The 20,668-nt window shown below is 35.6% G+C and overlaps 1 protein-coding gene across 2 annotated transcripts in view; it reads left to right on the forward strand.

The window, feature by feature from the left end:
• The first annotated feature begins 197 nt into the window (after nucleotides 1-197).
• Nucleotides 198-20,668, forward strand: part of capn1b (calpain 1, (mu/I) large subunit b) — a 29,031-nt gene continuing 8,560 nt past the window's right edge. The window contains exons 1-11 of one of the 2 annotated variants that reach the window (XM_073862214.1): nucleotides 198-356; nucleotides 1,384-1,409; nucleotides 3,799-4,045; nucleotides 7,122-7,191; nucleotides 14,527-14,645; nucleotides 14,727-14,867; nucleotides 14,960-15,121; nucleotides 15,269-15,352; nucleotides 15,475-15,560; nucleotides 17,832-17,906; nucleotides 17,989-18,149. In XM_073862214.1, the coding sequence (XP_073718315.1) occupies nucleotides 3,800-4,045; nucleotides 7,122-7,191; nucleotides 14,527-14,645; nucleotides 14,727-14,867; nucleotides 14,960-15,121; nucleotides 15,269-15,352; nucleotides 15,475-15,560; nucleotides 17,832-17,906; nucleotides 17,989-18,149 (1,144 nt within the window). In that variant the 5' untranslated portion in view covers nucleotides 198-356; nucleotides 1,384-1,409; nucleotide 3,799. The remainder of the gene's footprint in view (nucleotides 357-1,383; nucleotides 1,410-3,798; nucleotides 4,046-7,121; nucleotides 7,192-14,526; nucleotides 14,646-14,726; nucleotides 14,868-14,959; nucleotides 15,122-15,268; nucleotides 15,353-15,474; nucleotides 15,561-17,831; nucleotides 17,907-17,988; nucleotides 18,150-20,668) is intronic. The other variant, XM_073862215.1, reaches the window with a different exon arrangement.

Here is a 20,668-nt window from a genome sequence, read left to right on the forward strand (position 1 = left end):
TGCGACTTCATGCGGCGCCAGTAGAACTGACAGGCGGATGACGTTAAAGTATCGCGAGAGCGAAACGAAATTACCATTCGTATGAATTAGAACTCCCGATACTTTAACGTCATCCGCCTATCTGTTCAAGCAGCGACGCATGAAGTCGAACAAGCCTTCTGAGAGACCGTGTTAATTCGGCATATCAGCTGTCTATCATGAGGTAGCTCTGCCTCATGGGCGTGGCCGGACACTGCGGTACCCTGATTGTTGTGTGTGTCATCTGCTCTGATTTACTCTCCTCATTATTCTCGCACCTTTATGCTGTTTTAAAACGCACGCGGAGGCCTGGTAACCATAGAGACAGTTAAGCAGTGGTGAGTTTTGCTAAACTATCTTTTTTATCTGCGTATATTTATGATAAAACATCTGTCCTGTATTTCTAGCAAGTGATGAAACTGTTATAATTTTCCAATAGATTTAATTTCTTAAAGTTTTGACGATCGTAAACATTGCGAACCATAAACATTTAAACGCTATACTACATACATAGCGGTCATAATTTATATTAAAGTTACTTATTAATTATTCATTCTTGTAGGGTGTGTAACCTTACCCTAGTAATTACGTTTTTTTTTAAATACTATTTATAAAAATCGCAAAAGCATAGCCTCAAAATAACCGAAATGTTTACAACGTCATGCTAATGTTTTTATTTCTAATGCTAATGTTTTTATATTCTTACTTGCATAATATTTCACACAAATGTAATTTATTTAACTCTGTATATGTGTGAATGTATTTAATATTAAGAACATGTATAATATCAATATATAAAGAATGCATGAGTGGTAATGTAGGCCTTGTTTTTAAGGGCGTATTCATTCATCAACCTAAAACAAACACTGGAGTGCTGATGCCCAGTCTGTCCTATTGACTTTACATCAGTAAATCAGCTGACATTTAGTATCAGTATGCTGTATTTACATGCCACAAGATCTGCCCCATTGCCCTCAGACAACTGTTATGTTGTAATACTTTACAGTTTGAGGAACTACCACTGCAACAGTACAATACAGTATAAGGGAAATGTTTAAAAGATTAATTAATATGCATCATCACTAATGTATCACATTGCATATTTTACTTATAAATACATTTATAGGATAAATAGATACTGGTATAGAAAAGTGACCAAATATCATTTTACAATAATGTGCATATCCTTCCATACCTTGAAATATATCAAAATACCATGGTATTGCCATCTGATGTCATCAATGTACCATGCAGCACATGTTGAGTATAAATCTGATACAGTATTTATAAACACCAATTTACATTTGTTGACTCATTTCTCCTACTGTTCAATACAATATTCATAAATAAAACTTTTTCCCCAAGCTTGCAGCCCTCACAAGGAGTTGAAGGTACACACTTATTTCAAATGGTGTAGTTTAAAATGTAAAAAAGAAAATGAAGCAGAACAAAGCTGGCAATGTTATCACGCATTGCTAAATGATGCAAATAAAGCTCAGAGAGATGTCTTCAACCAAAGCCAGGCCATTGTTATCCCCGCAGAGCTGATCGGTAACTACATTAGAAGACAACAGGAAATTAGCCATTACTAAACCAACCCGAGCACTAATCGAGTGTCTGGTTTAGAAGGCATTTCTCTTAGCATGCTAGACTAAGTGTTGGCTAAACGCTGCTGGCTTTTATGGGCTAATAACGGCAATGCAGTCTGGCCTTTTAGCACCACTTTGCAGAAAACAATGAAAGCTGTTGAATTAGCAATGTGGAATGATTGATGATATTTATATGCTAGCTTTTAGTGTGTGCATATGATGTTTTGCTTTTTAGCAGATTGTTAGTTTGATTTCTGCCAAATGCAACCCATGAGTCATCACTATTGTGTTTTGTGGAAGGCACTTTGAAGGAGAGCTCCAGGTTCAATATGAGTTAAAGGGATGGTTCACTTTAAAATGAAAATTCTGTCATCATTTACTCATCCTCATGTTGTTTTAAACCTGTATGAATTTCTTTTTCACAAAAGAAGATATTTGAAGTAATGATGGTAAACACACAGCAGTAAGTGACCATAGACTTCAATAGTAGGAATAAAAAATATGATGGAATTTAATGGGTACCGTCAACTGTGTTCTTACCATTATTTATCAAAATATTTTCTTAGTCATTTATCACAATACTTCCAAAATATTTTTTTCCTACTATGGAAGTCATTGGTCACTTACTGCTGTGTGTTTACCATCATTACTCAAAATATTTTTTGTGTTCATCAGAATTTTTTTATACAGGTTTAGAACAACATGAGGATGAGTAAATGATGAATTTTCATTTTAAAGTGAACTATCCCTTTAAGCATTATCAACAGTATCATCTATTATGATATGATTTGAATTGGCACAGAATGTGTTTAGATGCATCCCTCAGTTAAGAAACTGGCAAAGAAAAATATTACTATTGGTTATATTATATACTATTTATGTTATGTGAACGTTTTGTATTAAAGGGGACATATCATGAAAATCTGATGTTTAAGTGCTATAATTGGGTCCCCAGTGCTTGTAAAAAAGATCAATCCAGTAACTTAGTTTTTGTCAACCATTCTCTGCAAAAATAGATAATTGAAATTTGGCTCCCCATGTCATGTCAGAAGGGGATAATACCGCCCCTTTATCTGCACTATCCAACCACAACACATGATCAGCTCATTTGCATTTAAAAGACACACCCAAAAATGGCACATTTTTGCTCACACCTACAATGTCACAATTTTAACATGTTATAATAAATTATCTATATGATATTTTTAACTAAAACTTCACATACATACTCTGTGGACACCAAAGATTTATTTGACATCTTAAAAATGTCTTTTATATAATTATATATAATTGCACTCTAAAAATCAACCCGGTGATTGAGCAAAAAGAGGCAAACTTAGCCGTTGGGGTAAATTTACCCAGAACATTTTTATATTTGAACCAACAATGCAAACAACCAAACATTTTGGGTTGAAAGATTTCATTACAACCCTATTGGTTTAAGGTCAAAAAGGGTAAAAAAAATCCCCTTAGAAAATGTACATATTTGACCCAACCATTGATCGAAACAACCCAGCCTTTTTTCTTAAAACAACCTAGTATAGCTTAATTTATATTAACCCTTTTGCATTTTATCTAAAGCAGCTTACAGTGCATTACTAAGTATACATAATTATTTTATTAGTATGTGTGTCCCCTGGGTTTGAATCCATTACCGCTACCAATTGAACTACAGTATATGTGAGCACAGAGGTTAATTTTTTTTTTAATGTGTATGTTATAAATTATTTACAATTATTATTATTTTAGCAAAAGGGCCAATTCTTTTGGAAAGATAAAAAAGAGATTTTATTTTCAATTTTATTACACTATTCTCATGTTGAGACCTATTGGTCTAATCCGAGACTAATGTGCTTGTTTAAGTTGTCCTAAATTAAATCAGCGTGCATTGACATATCTTAAAATATATCAGTGCCATTGTTTTGTCTCAGGATGCATTCCAGAAATGTCTTAATCTAAACCATGTCTGAGAACCCCCCCATAAGATTTAAGTCTTGTAGCTAAGATTATATTTTAATACTGAGCATGGTACAGTGCCTTGGCCCATATAGACTTCCATTATGGCATTGAGCTAAATTCGGATTGAACCTGGAGCACTCCTTTAACATTGCTCAACACTTTTATTTGATTAAGTCACCTTGGTACAGTATCTGATAAAATAACTTTACTGCCTGTTTTTGGTGGGCTACAGCATGTATTCGTTTGGCGGGGTGTCGTCGCGTATTCAGAAGGAGCGTCTGCTGGCAGAAGGGATGGGTACCAATGAGAAGGCACTCAAGTTCCTGAACCAAGATTATGATGAACTGAAGAGAGAATGTGTGGAGAGTGGGAAAATGTTTGAAGACCCCTGTTTCCCCGCCATAGCCCAGTCATTGGGATTTAAAGAGCTTGCCCCAAACTCCTCCAAAACACGCGGTGTGAAGTGGATGAGACCCAATGTGAGTGTACTCTTCATCAACATGTCATACATGAATCACGATTAATGTTTGATCAAATATAGACCTGCCTTCTTTTTTATTGTTTTATAAAGCATGGGCAATGTTTAGTGGAAGGGCTGATTAATGAGTTAAAGTGTGTGGGAAAAATAATGTCTACATTGCAAAAAAAAATCACTTTCTTACATAGTATTTTTATCTTGCTTTTAGTACAAATATCTAAAATTTCTTAAATCAAGATGTATTATCTTTATGAGCAAAATTACCTTAAAAATAAGTCTAGTTTTTAGACAGAAAAGATACAATTTAAGTGAATTTGTGGTTAAAACAAGCAAAACAAATCTGCAAATGGGGAGAATGTTTTTCTTGAATTAAGTACATTTATTTCAAGATATTTTTCTCATTTCATTGGCAGATATTTTTGCTTGTTTTAAGCACACATTCACTTAAATTGTATATTTTCTGTATAACAACTAGACTTGCAATGCAAAAAATGATTATCAAGAAAAAAATTCTTAGTATTTTCTTGTTTTCAGTAAAAATATCTACAAATTCTTAAATTAAGATAATTACGACCCAAGAAAATAAGTCTAGTTTTTAGACCAAAAATATCAAATTTAAATGATTTTGTCCATAAAACAAGCAAAAAAATCTACCAATGGGGTAAGTTTTCTTGAATTTAGTGTTTGAGAAAAATGTTAAAGATTTTTTTTGCTTGTTTTATGCACAAAATCACTTAAAGGTGCAGTGTGTAAATTTTAGTGAATTGCAACCAACGGCTTAGTCAACTGCTCACCCCTCGTGAAACACATAGAGAAGCTACGGTAGCCGCCACCGCACAAATATGTCATCGTCGGAAACAAATTACTAAAAAAAATTGTCCGTTAAGGGCTTCTGTAAAAAAATGGCGGTACAAAATGGCGAAAGGGGACCCTCTATGTATGTAGATTAAAAGGTCTCGTTCTAAGGTAATAAACACATAACGTTCATTATGAAAAGGTCTTTATACACCCCTGATAATATAGTTTTGTATATTATGTAGCATTTATGTAAAGAGATACTTCTAAAAATTACACACTGCACCTTTAAATTTGATATTTTTGGTCTAAAAACTAGATTTATTTTCTTGGGTCGTTTTGCTCATCAAGAAAAAGCATCTTAATTTAAGAATTTTTAGATATTTATATTTATAATACTAATAAATATTTATAATACTAATAATTTTTTCCTTGAAAATCATTTTTTTGCAGTGTATGTTCTTAGGACATTTTGCTCATCAAGAAAATACATCTTAATTTAAGAATTTTTAGATATTTGTACTGAAAATAAGATAAAAAAAATACGAAGTAAGAAAGTCATTTTTTGCAGTGTAATGCATTGTCAGGTGACATCTGGTGAAAATGATTAAATTGTTTTTTTTTTATAACAGTTAGTTACAAAACCTTGTTTCAATAATAGATAAGGAAGTTCTGATAACATTAATCCAAGAATGGGAACATTATTTTTAACCATTTTAATTTACTATGACAATACAAAGATGACAGAAAATAATATAAACAGGATCAAGAAACTGCAGAAGCTAGATATAAACTTACATTAACTCTTTTGCTGCGTGGTGGTGTACACTGACTAGCAACGCAGAGCGACACAATCTTATTCATTTTTAATGCAAGCTTTATGCAAATGTTTATGCAAATGACGAGCGATATCGGGAGCGACTAACAGTGAGTAAAGCAGTGGAGCTCACGTCATTCATCTTTCATCATTACTGAAAGGAATTAGGAACGCCTCCTAACGACCTCATTGAAGGAGAAATTTGGCAACCCTAAAAAACAAACTTAAAGGTGGCGTAGAATGTAAAACTGAATTAGAGTTCTGTCCATGGTAATGACATATCGTGAACCTCAAACATGATTGTTTCCTCCTTCCTATATGTAAACCTTGTGCATTGCAAAAAATGATTTTTAAGAAAAAAAATTCTTAGTATTTTTGTCTTGTTTTCAGAAAAAATATCTAAAAATTCTTAAATTAAGATGCTTTTACTTGATGAGCAAAATGACATAAGAGAATAAGTCTATTTTTTAGACCAAAAATATAAAATTTAAGTGATTTTGTGAATAAAACAAGCAAAAAAAATCTGCCAATGGGGTAAGCAAATTTTTCTTGAATTTAGTGTTTAAGAAAAATGTTCAAGATTTTTTGCTTACGTCATTGGCAGATTTTTTTTTTGCTTGTTTTATGCACAAAATCTCTTAAATTTGATATTTTTGGTCTAAAAACTAGACTTATTTTCTTGTGTCGTTTTGCTCATAAAGAAAAAGCATTTTAATTTAAGAATTTTTAAATATTTTTACTGAAAACAAGACAAAAATATTAAGTTTTTTTTTTTTTTGAAAATCATTTTTTGCAATGTACATGCTAACGTTTAGGCTGAAGTTCCGTAAAAGTTACGTTTTACAGGTCCATAGTAAAAAAACACAAACTTACCACTCAGAAACTATTAACAATCTCCAAACAATTGATTATTGCTCAAAATTCTGTATCTTAGTCTGATACAGACTCAAACATAAGGTCTGTTTACACACACACAGAGCTACTGAAGGAGCTTCTCTGTGAAACAGCCAATCAGAGCAGAGCTCAACATTATTATTCATGACCCTTCCAAATAAGGTAATAATAGACCATTTCATTCTAAAGGCAAATCCTATTATCTTTAGATAATTTTTGCACTTAATAAAGCCATGCACCTTTAATGTAGATATCATTGAACAATTTAACCCTTTTTCCAATGCATTCTTTAGCACCTTTAAAGCGTAATTAATTATATCTGAGAAACTTCAGAAACGTCAAATCTTGACAACTAAATTGAAAACAATATTTTAAAAACATGTAAAAATGCTGTTTTACAATATCCACTACCTTATACCTGACTGTGTTCACACAAAAAATGTAGACAAGCCCCTTTAAATGCTTTATTGTGTATCCCATGGTGACAGACAAAGTGGCATACTTTGACACACTTTGGTCAAGACTTCTAATCTTTAAGTGGTCCTTTGATGTTGCTCTGTTGTATTTGCAGGAGCTGTCAAACAACCCTCAGTTTATCGTGGGCGGGGCCACACGGACAGATATTTGCCAGGGGGCTTTAGGTGAGTATGTGCAGGTACTGTAGCAGTCTGGGTGTGTATGTTTGTGCATGCTTGCACAAGTTATTGTGTGGAATTTCAGTCAGTTTAGTCGCTCTCTTTACTGCAGTTTGTATGATAGATTAATACCAAGCAAAACTGTTTATCTAGCAGTATTGCTACTGGTTGTAATGTTGGGGGGTGTTGGGATGTGACTACACTTGAAACAGGCATTTCAGTAACATTTGTACGAACACCTCTGTAAAAAAAGAGGTTTGGCATGTATGCCCTAACACAATGTAGTAAATGTAGTTTTTGTTTTAAATCTCACATATATATTGATCCACATTTACACAGATCCGCGAAGACAACTAAATAATACGCTGTATTGCATGTGCCAGGCCAGTAGGTGGCGATGTTACTTTGTAAAGAAACACTGTGCGGCTTACGCATTTTTTTTACAGAACAATGAATACAAACAATCAAGAATTGAGATGGACGACGAGGTAGGATTATTTAAGTGACCCTGAACTACAAAGAGCCCAAAAATTAGTTAAAGAGCACCTATTTCATTGCTAAAAAACAACGTTATTTTGTGTATTTAGTATAATACAATGTGTTTGCGTGATTTATGGTTAAATAATCACATGATTTTCCACATACCGCACATTTTTGTAGCTCCAGATTTCACTCTCTTCCTGAAACGCACGGAATTGAATTGGCCAGCTAATCTGTACGTTGTGATTGGCCTGAATACCTCTGACGTCTGGAAAAGTGACGCTCCTTACCATGTTTGAAAGATTCAGTCACAATGCAATGCTAATAGGAGTTAACTTACAGGCTGTGAGTGCAAGCGGGAGGAATTATGATAATGTCGGTTGTTACAACATCACCAATCACAGGAAGTAAACTGTTCCATGTGTGTTGTAGTCCAAGAAAAGAGATTTACGTTGGGGAAGATAACTCGCGTCATCGTTTTCTTTGGGGTTTGTACCTTTTGCATATCGTTAACATGTACTAATACACACTTACACCAAAGGAAATTTAAAATCATGAATCGGACCATTGGTGCTTTTTAATAAACTCAGTATCTTGACCAGCACAAACACAGTCCCGAAAGCCGCATTTGTTTTGATGATTAAACACGCGCTTGACCATAGATTGAATTAACACATTTGGACGACATCATCTTTATCACTGATTCACGTTTACATAATGTACACATAGACAACAAGGTCTTGTTATCAAAAACTTGCACTTTGGACACCAAAACGATGTTGTCGTGTAAACGAACAGCCAAACCACACAAAAGCTTTACCAATTGAAAACGTTGTTGTGTAAGCGTCCCCTAAATCAAATTTTCAATGTAATGTTATATCGTAAAAGCTGCAGTCGTAACTGTTGGCTCTCTATCGCCACCTCTGTTTGAAACATGAAATTACAGGTTACTTTTAATGCTGGTTGAAGACTCTAGTGCATTGTAAAAAATATAAAGATACAGATGTTTTATTAAAAACATTATTTTATCAAACAAGGTGAACATTTACACTGCAAAAAAATGACTTTCCTACTTAGTATTTTTATCTTGTTTTTAGTAAAAAAATATCTAAAAATTCCTAATTTAAGATGTATTTTCTTGATGAGCAAAATGACCTAGGAAAATAAGTCTAGTTTTAAGACAAAAAATATATAAAATTTAAGTGAATTTGTGCTTAAAATGAGCAAAAAAATCTGCCAATGGGGTAAATCTTTAAAAAATTTCTTAAACACTAAATTAAAGAAAAAGTTATTAAAAATTAGCTTACCCCATTGACAGTTTTTTTGCTTGTTTTATGCACAAAATCACTTAAATTTGATATTTTCTGTCTAAAATCTAGACCTCTTTTCTTGGGTCGTTTTGCTCATCAATAAAAAGCTTAAATCTTAATTTAAGAATTTTTAGATATTTTTTACTTAAAACAAGAGAAAAATACTAAGATTTTTTTTCTTGAAAATAATTTTTTGCAGTGTACAAGCAAAAAAATCTTAATTTTTTTTCTTAAACACTAAATTCAAGAAAAATTCAATTCAATTTTCTTGGTATTTTGCTCACCAACAAAAAGCATGTTAATTTAAGATATTTTTTAGATATTTTTACTGAAAAAAAGACAAAAAAATTTCTTGAAAATATTTTTTTATACTAGTCACACGTGCAAGTTCACCTATTTATTCCTATGTACTATTTTTGTTTTTCAAATATATATACTGGGACCTACTAACATGTACAATTGTTTGAAAGTCTTCCATTGTAATCATTAGCAGTCACAATTTTTCAAAACATAATAATAAAAACATAAAAGTATGACTTATATTAGATCACACAAATAAACATTTGATTTTATAAACGCTTTGACCGCTAATGGATTCTAAGTGAATCTCTTTCATTACACCACTGTGATTGTATACAGTGTTTTTTTTCTCAGAGGAAGTGTGTGTTGTGGGTTTGATTTGAATGTGTGTATTTCCTGAATGCTGGGGAGTGGTTTACGCGATGCCTGAGCCATGACTCACAATGGCACAGATGCAGTCTAACATTAGAGAATCCTGGGATTGCTGGCCGCTTGCCACAGTATGCTTGTGTGTGTTTGTGCGGGTGGGTCTACAGTCATCACCCTCAAACAAAATGAGTTTGTACAGCAAACATTGGGTGGGATGAGGAAGCTCAACTCAGAGCAACATTTAACTCTTTAGTTAACACACAGTTACTAATGGCGTGGTTCAAGCCAACGCAGCCAACAAACAGATTTGTGATTCGAAAAGAATGCTGTTTGAGATAAAAGATGATTTATCATGAAAAAATGTACAATGATTAGGTACTCTTATCTTAATGTACACACCTATACGGTACATATTCCCCTCCCTTCTATGGTGGTGGGTGAAGGTCTCCCCCTGCTGGCTCAGTGCGGTAGCTCACCTTACAAAACTGTTTAACTTGTGATTAAAATATCTGAAAGTTGTTACACTGAAAAAAATGATTCATTGAATTTAATCCATTCCTCTTAAAGGTAAGTGGTTGCAATCAATTTATTTAAGCTACATTTAAACAAAAGTTTTATAGTTTATTTTACTTTACTAATCTTTTTTGTTTAAATGTAGCTTAAATAAATTGATTGCAACCACTTACCTTAAAAAATTTGATTAAATTCAATGAATCATTTTTTTCAGTGTACTGGGGCAGTATCTTTTTAAAAAGAACACTGCAAAAAAAAAAGACTTTTTTTACTTAGTATTTTTGTGTTTTTTCCAGTAAAAATATGTAAAAATTCTTAAATTAAGATGCTTTTTCTTGATGAGCAAAATGACCCAAGAAATTAAGTTTAGTGTTTAGACCAAAAATATCAAATTTAAGTGATTTTGTGCTCAAAACAAGCAAAGAAATCTTACGGTGTACGCACATTTTTCTTAAATTTGTCTTGAATTTAGTGTTTAAGAATTTATAATTTTTTTTGCTTGTTTTGAGCACAAAATCACTTAAATTTGATATTTTTGGTCTAAAACTAGACTGATTTTGTTTGGTTGTTTGCTCAACAAGAAAAAGCATCTTAATTTAAGAATTTTTACATATTTTTACTGAAAACAAGACAAAAATACTAAGAATTTTCTTTTTTCTTGAAAATAATTTTTTGCAGTGCAAACATAGCGAAAATGACTTTCTTACTTAGTATTTTTCTCTTGTTTTGTGTACAAATATCTACAAATTCTTAAATTAAGATGCATTTTGTTTATGACCAAAAATATAAAATTTAAAGGAAATTTGTGCTTAACTCATTCCCTACCAGCCTTTTTTTTTTTAAGTTGCCCGCCAGCATTTTTTTTGTGATTTTCACAAGTTTCACAAAAGCATTCCAGGAAAATTTTCTTCTAAAAATATATAAACATACAAATATATCAAATGAAAGAACAAACCATTTGCTTTCAAACAAACAAAATGGGGAAAAAAACCGTTTCATCCATCTTTATTTTTTTCTCTGTTTATACACTCTTAAATATGGGTTAAAACAAATAAATGCATTTTTGTGAAGGAATTTTGTTAGAGATCAGATTCAGACCGATTTTCAAAACATAAACGAAGTGTAAAATTAATAGATAATGTTTTGCTACAGTTTTTTATAAATTTGATAAGGCCGTATTTTTTTCTAATTGTATATTTTTGTCTAAAACCTAGATTTATGTTACTCTTCAAGAAAATATATATTGATTTAAGAATTTTTTAGTAGATATTTCTACTGAAACAAGATAAAAATACTAAGAAAGTCTTTTTTTTTGCAATGAACATGCATTTTAGTCTGGGACTAGGATAAGCCCTGTCCGGGAAACCGTCCCTAAGAGTTCACATTAGTACCTAAAAGATACAAAATTATCCCAAAGGTATCAAATGTATACATATCTGTACCTAAATGGTACTTATTAGGATCTTTTTTGACAGCGTAGTGTTTATTTATGTGGGCTTATGCAATGTGTTAATTAAGATACGTAATTTTTGCACCACTAGAGGTGCAAAATAACTATATATTACTACTTAAATAATAAAGATTTTTACATTTTTACAATATAATTGTAAAAATTAACTCTTTTTTCCGCCATTGACAAGTTATCTGGTTAATTAAGAGAAAACTTTTGCATTAAAAAAGTATTTCTGAAGAATTTTTATGTTAATCTGCTATACCGCGATTATCCAGTAGATGGTGCACTTACCCAATTTATAAAAAAACTGAACCCAAAACGTTATTTACTAATTTTAAGCTCTGTGTATGTTTTGATAATCGTTCTGAATCTGATCTGTAACAAAATTCCTTCACAAAAATGCAATAATTACAGCTTTTTGCTGAAATTTTTTTTTTTTTTTAAAGAAAAACACCCATATTTAAGAGTTTATAAGCAGAGGAAAAAAAATATAGATAGGATGAAACTTTTTTCGTGGTATGTTTGTTAGAAAGCAGAGGGTCTGTTTTTTCATTTTATATATTTGTATGTTTATATATTTTTAGAAGAAAATTTTCTAGAAGGCATTTTGTGAAACTTTTGTGAAAATCACAAAAAATGCTGGTGGGCAACTTAAAAAAAAGGCATTGGGGAATGAGTTAAGGTCCAAAACTACAATGCTGTAGTGTTGTGGATGTTTATTATTTTGGTCTCTAGATTCGACTCTGAGCACTTGGGCATGCACTCATGCAACACTAAATTCAACTTATCATTTATCTATTGTTGACATATTGCCTCTTAACTTTTGTGATAGTGACATTTATGCATATTAATTCTTGTTTCTTCTGATTCCTTGGCTCATGACGATTCGATTGCACCCTATGATGTCATTTCCCGTCATGTCAAATTTTCCGGCATTTTGAATTATTCGTAAAACCTACTTTTTCGAACTCATCCTAGAGCTTTTGTCCGATTTGCGTAAACATCGGTATGTAGCGTCTAGTATTTGTGTCAATTCAAATTTTACGTAGAGTGCGAAAAAACGGATTTGAGACCACTAGAGGTGCAAAATAACTATATATTACTACTTAAATAATAACGATTTTTAAATTTTTACAATATAATTGTAAAAATTAACTCTTTTTCCGCCATTGACAAGTTATCTGGTTAATTAAGAGAAAACTTTTGCATTCGAAAAGTATTTCTGAAGAATTTTTATGTTAATCTGCAATACCGCGATTATCCAGTAGATGGTGCACTTACCCAATTTATAAAAAAACTGAACCCAAAACGTTATTTACTAATTTTAAGCTCTGTGTATGTTTTGATAATCGGGTGATTCTCACGAAAACTTGGTTTTAAAAATGTCAAGCATGAAAATGTAAAAATTGCTTAAATTTACTTTTTTTCCCACCAGACATTGAAAAACAAAGTCTGGAGTAAATGGGAACATTAATTTAAAAACTTTTACTTATCATTTAACACTTTTTGTAACATAATTTAAAAAATTAGTCCTAAAAAATCTCATTACCGCAACAGTCAGAAAACACTGACATATTTTCAAAATGACATGACAAACCTGAAAGAACATAATTTGGAGATTCTGCACATGCATTTAAAATCAAAGTATTATGCTTCTATTAATTAAATTAACATTTAATAAGCATCTGTTGCGGTAATGATAATCAAAATGTCGTGTAAGCATTCTGACAAGACAATATTTCAAATTAACTGTAAAAAAATGATCTTACCTGGTAGCCATCTTGAAGTAACTGGTCCATGTGCTTGGTCACTCAAAATCAAACTTTATTAAAATTCTGTATGTGTGCTTAAACTGTTCTCAAAAAGTGTTGCGGAGGATGAGAACATCAGGCATGGACACATCATTTTCCTCATTTTTCTTCATGAATATTCAGTTAATATTTTTTCTGTCATCTAAAGTAGTCTAGCAAAACATCCATTTATTTTTTTTCTTAATATTTTTGTGTTAATTTGATTAAATTACAACATAACGCATGTTCAAACACAGCCGGACACATTGCGGTAATGAGAATTTCAGCAGAAAATGAGAGAAAATTTACAATTATAAATTCTTATGTTGAAATCACACATTGTGCAAGGTAGAACACAGTATTGTGTTAATTCTGATGCTTTTTAATGTTACTATATTACACATTTTAAAGCTAAAATCATTAGTGCCGTGGTGTTTCAATGGTTTCGTGAGAATCACCCAATCGTTCTCAATCTGATCTCTAACAAAATTCCTTCACAAAAATGCAATAATTACAGCTTTTTGCTGAAAAAAATTTTTTTTTAAAGAAAAACACCCATATTTAAGAGTTTATAAGCAGAGGAAAAAAAATATAGATAGGATGAAACTTTTTTCGTGGTATGTTTGTTTGAAAGCAGAGGGTCTGTTTTTTCATTTTATATATTTGTATGTTTATATATTTTTAGAAGAAAATTTTCTAGAAGGCATTTTGTGAAACTTTTGTGAAAATCACAAAAAAATGCTGGTGGGCAACTAAAAAAAAAGGTCCAAAACTACAATGCTGTATTGTTGTGGATGTTTGTTATTTTGGTCTCTAGATTCGACTCTAAGCACTTGGGCATGCACTCATGCAACACTAAATTCAACTTATCATTTATCTATTGTTGACATATTGCCTCTTAACTTTTGTGATAGTGACATTTATGCATTTGGGCGATGCTTTTATCCAAAGTGCATTCAAGGTATACATTTGATCAGTATGTGTGTTCCCGGGGATCGAACTCATGACCTTTGGGCTGCTAACACAATGCTTTAGCAGCTAGCTACAGGAACAGGTGTTTAAAACCAAATAAAAAACAAACAAATGTTATGTACATATAGTATATTGTAGTTATATTTCTGGACAGGTGACTGTTGGCTGCTTGCTGCCATAGCATCCCTGACCCTAAATGACAGGCTGCTACACCGGGTTGTACCTCACGGGCAAAACTTTACAGATGACTACGCAGGCATCTTTCACTTCCAGGTAACACACATTGACTAACTTCTGCAAAGTTCATATAAAGTATATGGATACGACTATATGTATGCTTGGCTTGTTGCACAGTTCTGGCAGTTTGGCGAATGGATGGACGTTGTGATCGATGACCGCTTGCCTACAAAGGAAGGAAAGCTGCTGTTTGTTCACTCGGCAGAGGGAAACGAATTCTGGAGCGCCCTACTGGAGAAGGCTTATGCAAAGCTGAGACTCTCCTTTTATCTCTTTTCTTTTTTAGATATGAGTATTATGACCATGACAGGGTGAGTTGGTGTATTTCTGTTTGTTTGGATAGGCTGAACGGTTCGTACGAAGCTCTGTCTGGCGGTTCCACCACCGAAGGCTTCGAGGACTTCACGGGCGGAGTTGCCGAGATGTACGAGCTGCGTAGTGCTCCCAAAGATTTGCACCGCATCATCGGCAAAGCTTTGGAAAGAGGTTCACTGTTGGGATGCTCTATCGATGTAAGCCCGGAGACGCAACACAACATTGCTTTTATCCGATGAATTTAAGTGATATATTTTATGTCCCGACATTCATGCATAGACTTCAAGGACCATTTGCTGTCTGGTTTATTTTATTGGATAATTTGATTGTGTGTGTGTTTTAAGATCACCAATGCTTTGGACATGGAGGCTGTGACTTTTAAGAAGCTGGTGAAGGGACATGCATATTCTGTCACGGGTCTCAGAGAGGTCAGGACCGAGTCTTGTCACTTTTAAACATTTATGCATTAAATTAATGTTTAATTAATATGCATTTGTACATGTTGAACATTCACTATTTGGAGTAGAAATCATGTTTTCTTGTCTCTTAGGTAAATTACCGTGGTAACAAAGAGAGGCTGATCCGTATCCGGAACCCTTGGGGACAAGTTGAATGGACGGGAGCTTGGAGTGACAAGTAAGTCCGAATGAACAAAATCCAAATTACGTAGTGTTCAATTCAGTGCCAGTCAGGTTATAGTGATATAATATCAACATGCTTATTATTTTAGTTTTAAATTATTATTTTATTATTATTATTATTTATTTTTATTTATTTTTATTATTTTATTAATATTTAAGGGTCAAGCCCAGAATGGGCGAAGACCCCTATTGTAATCGTTAGTTTTTTTCTTATTATTATTATTATTTCTTTTTTTTCCGCCATTGCGTTCTATGGCAGCCCATAGAACCGTACTTAGGAAAGTTATGAAATTTGGCACACTGATAGAGGACAGTCCAAATAGTTCCCACAGCAAATTTGGACCAACAGTCCAAAGTTGCACTTACGTTTTTGCTTATAACTGCTGACCCTTACATCCTAGAAATTCTTGTTTCTTCTGATTCCTTGGCTCGTGAAATTTCGATTGCACCCTATGATGTCATTTCCCGTCATGTCAAATTTTCCGGCATTTATTCGTAAAACCTACTTTTTCGAACTCATCCTAGAGCTTTTGTCAAATTTGCGTAAACATCGGTATGTAGCGTCTAGTACTTGTGTTGATTCAAATTTTACGTAGAGTGCAAAAAAATGGATTTGAGGCTGTATCTTCACCACAGTTCTGTTGCAGCGCCACCTAGTGGTCAGATGAATGTTTTTCATACCTATACCTTTGGCCTCGGTCGACGAGTCCTGAATCGTTGCCGAGTCCAACAACAGCAAAATGCCAGTTTTCACCTTACGGTTTGTCCTGCGCAGATAAATAGCGCTTAAAAACACACGCGAATATCTCCACGAGCGTTGTTCCGATCGACTCGAAACCACCAGCGGAAGAACATACATTAGCTTCTGAACAAAAAACTCTATTGACGTTACGTTAAAATTTCCATCAGAACTGGCCGACATTTTTTTTAAAAAGCCTTCAATTTTTGTGTTATTTAGTTATTTTATTTTAATTCTGCAACGAAAACAGATTTTTTTACCAGATTTGATACGCTAATGTATGAGCAGAGTCTGCTAGCAGCTATATTTTAAATTAGCATTTTTTTTTTTTTAGTTTTAATGTTAAGTTTAGTTGTGAGCATTTGTGAGCATCATTTTCCTGTGAGCATTTGTCATTTTTTTAGTTAATTTATTAGTTTATTTTTGCTTAATATTGCTATTTTATTTCAAGTTTTAGTTCATGTTTTTGAACTAAAACCGCACTTGCGTCCGATTAAACTGTCTATAGAGTGCATTTTAGCCCTATGTTGTCTCAGATGATGACATGTTTGTCCTGTGGTGTCTACCGTAGCTTCACTATGCGTTTCGAAAAGGTGGGCGTGAGTTTTGGACTGAGCAGTTGGCTGCAATTCACAATCTCACCATTAGATGTCGCTAAAATCTACACGGTGGACCTTTAACTCTTTCCCCTCCATTGACAAGTTATCTCGTCAATTAAGTGAAATTAGTGTTTAAGAAAAATTTTCAAGATTTTTTGCTTACCCCATTGGCAGATTTTTTTGCTTGTTTTATGCACAAAATTGATATTTTTGGTCTAAAAACTAGACTTATTTTCTTGGGTCATTTTGCTCATCAAGATAAAGCATCTTAATTTAAGAATTTTTTGATATTTCTACTGAAAACAAGACCAAAATACTAAGTTTTTTTTCTTGAAAATCATTTTTTCCAGTGTATATTTTGGTAATCGTTCTAAATCTGATCTCTAACAAAATTCCTTTACAAAGGTGCAATTATCTCAGCTTTTTGCTCAAACTTTGGTATTTTTGAAGAAACCTACCCAACAAATCGTTTTTTTTTTCTTGTTTTGTTTGTTTGAAAGCATATGGTTTGTTCTTTCATTTGATATATTTGTATGTTTATATATTTATAGAAGAAAATTTTCCTTGAAGGCATTTTGTGAAACTTTTGAAAATCACAAAAAAGGCTGGCAGGGAATTAGTTAAAGGCGGAGTCCACGATGTTTTAAAAAACGCTTTGAAAAGGAGAACGGCTGACTACCAAAACACACTTATAGCCAATCAGCAGTAAGGAGCGTGTCTACTAACCGACATCCTTGCCGGGTTGCGTATGTGTGGGGCGGGTCTATCAACAGAAGGTCCAGATTCTATTGGGGTAGGGGCGTGTTTGTTTAGGTGATTTCAAATATCAACATTGGCTTTCAAACATCGTGGACTCTGCCTTTAATTAACTATCAGCATTAAATATGAATATAATGGTATTAAACATGCTTTATTTTGCTTTAAATAGTTCATCAGAGTGGAACGGGATTGACGCTGCTGATAGAGAAGAAATGAACAACCACATGGAGGATGGCGAGTTCTGGTAAATCTCCACCATCTATCTGATTTGCTGTGTAGACTTTCTTTACTGTATCTATTCACATCAAATCTTCGCTTTCGTCCAGGATGTCTTTTCAGGAGTTTAAGCGTCAGTTTTCTCGGCTTGAAATCTGTAACCTGACAGCGGACGCTCTGTGCGAAGATGCTCAGAGTTTTTGGAACACGATTAAGTTCACCGGCAGTTGGAGAAAAGGGAGTACGGCAGGCGGCTGCAGGAACCATCCAAGTAAGAATACTGTACATAATAAACGTCTCGGTTACGTATGTAACCCTCGTTCCCTGAAGGAGGGAACGGAGACGTCACGTCGTGACCGACGAATTGGGAACTCGCTTAGAGAGACCAATCTGCTTCGAATACTACTAAAACGCCAATGAACTTGGCATTGAGATATTTGCATAATGCTGGCGCCGCCCCGCCAGGTGCGTATATAAGCCCCAGGTGCAAATATAGAAATCAGCTTCTTTTTCGCTGAGAAAGCCGGAAAGTGTGACCGGCCGATAAACAGCAGGGAGCAGCCCTGTGGCGACGGGACGTGACGTCTCCGTTCCCTCCTTCAGGGAACGAGGGTTACATACGTAACCGAGACGTTCCCTTTCAGTCGGTCACTACGACGTCACGTCGTGACCGACGAATTGGGAATCCCTACCAAAACGCCACTGAGGGCTGACCTCTTCCAGTGTCTGCGTAAAGCCCTCCGGTTCCACTTAAGGATAAGGAGAATTAGGTTTTAAGGCAGAAGGCCGGGCACTAGATGTTCCTTTAACCCCACAATAGTGCCAGCGACTGGGAAGCGCCCTATATGAGCGGGATAGGAACGCTGCGGAAGCCACCGCCCCGTTAAGGGCTATTGGTGGGCGAAGTCAACCGTAGTTGAGGTATAAATGACAGCCGTGGCTGTGTAAGCAAAGCAGTGCTCTGCTGAGGGAAACGTGGGCTAGTAGGATTAACCCCACGGAAAAATACTCACAAAGGAACCCGGTGGGACGCAATGTGGATGCCCGAGCCAAACACAGGTTCGCGAGGATGCAGCTAGTGAAAGGCTGGCAGCAGATGCTCCGCAACATCAGGCTGCCAAGGCAGCGGAGGAAGGCAAAACAAATTATTACGCGTTTTTGCCTCGATGGCCTTCCATACTGAGCTCAGTTTGGAGCAGCAGTCGGAGGCTGCAAGCCGACCTGCGAGCCTGTTCTCTGTGCTTCCCCTAACGAGGAAAGAACACGAGAGGAGACAGGCTCGACACGAACACTGTAAAATCAAGTGAACGTATTAGGTGTCGCCCAACCAGCAGCTCTGCAGATGTCTGTTAGCGAGGAACCACGAGCGAATGCCCAAAATGAGGCAACACTTCTAGTAGAGTGAACTCTCAATTAAATGGACAAGGAATGCCCTGCAGATTATAAGCAAGGGCGATAGTATCAACTATCCAATGAGACATCCTCTGCTTAGTGACAGCTTTCCCTCTCTGCTGACCACCATAACAAACAAAGAGCTGGTCTGAGGTCCTGAGGCTTTGTGTGCGATCCACGTAGATGCGTAACGCTCGTACGGGGCATAATAAAGCCATGGTTGGGTCTGCCCTCCTCCGGGGGGCAGCGCTTGCAAGCTCACCACCTTATCTCTGAAGGGAGTGGTGGGAACTTTGGGCACGTAGCCTGGTCTGGGTCTCAGTGAGACAGCAGGACCAAACTGAAGGCACGAAATGTCAACAGAGAATGCATGTAAATTCCTTACTCTCTTCACGGAGACCAATGCTAGCAGGGTCAGAGTTTTCATTGACAAAAACTTCAGACTCGCAGACTGCAAAGGCTCGAACGCGGAACCTGTAGTAGGGCTTCAGCACCATGGACAGGTCTCAGGAGGAAAGAGGGAGGGCGCGAGGGGTTTAGCCTGCGAGCGCCTCTTAAAATCTAATAACCAAATCATGCTGGCCAACTGATCTGCCGTTAATAAGTGAGTGATGAGCAGAATAGCGGCGATATCAACTTTAATGGTGGAGGGTGACAGCCTACCATCTAACCTATGTTGAAGATATATAAAAACACAATGTTAAGCATTCTCTGGGGTCCTCGCGTTGCGAAGAGCACCAGGTGACGAAAAGGGTTTCATTTAAGCGCGTAAGCCCGTCTTGTGGACGGTGCTCGAACCGCGTCGATGGTGTTAGATACCGCTTGCGATAAATCACCTAAACCTTGCGCGCACTCAACGACCATACATGGAAATCCCACAGGTCGGGGCGCGGGTGCCATAATGTGCCCCTTCCTTGAGAAAGAAAGTCCTTCCTCCGGGGAATTCGCCAGGGAGGGGCTGTCGCGAGGAGCATTAACTCTGAAAACCAATTCCTGGTCGTCCAGTACGGGGCGACTAATAAAAGGCTCTCCTCGTCCTGCCTGACTTTGCACAGTGTCTGTGCGATTAAGCTCACTGGAGTGAATGCGTATTTGCGCGTCCCCCGCGGCCAGCTGTGTGCCAACGCATCCACGCCGAGGCTGCCCTCGGTTAGTGAATAAAACAGGCGACAGTGGGTATCGTCCGGCGACGCAAATAGATATATCTGCGCACGACCGAACTTCTTCCAAATTAGCTGAACTGTCTGGGGGTGGAGTCGCCATTCGCCGGTGCGCGCAGCTCGGGAAAGCGCGTCTGCCGCTGTATTGAGCGTACCCGGGATGTAAATGGCACGAAGGGACCTCAGATGCTTCTGACTCCAATGGAGGAGATGACGAGCGAGATGCGACAGGTGACGA

Source organism: Misgurnus anguillicaudatus, chromosome 23 (assembly GCF_027580225.2).
Source record: "Misgurnus anguillicaudatus chromosome 23, ASM2758022v2, whole genome shotgun sequence".
Classification (NCBI taxonomy): Eukaryota; Metazoa; Chordata; class Actinopteri; order Cypriniformes; family Cobitidae; genus Misgurnus; species Misgurnus anguillicaudatus.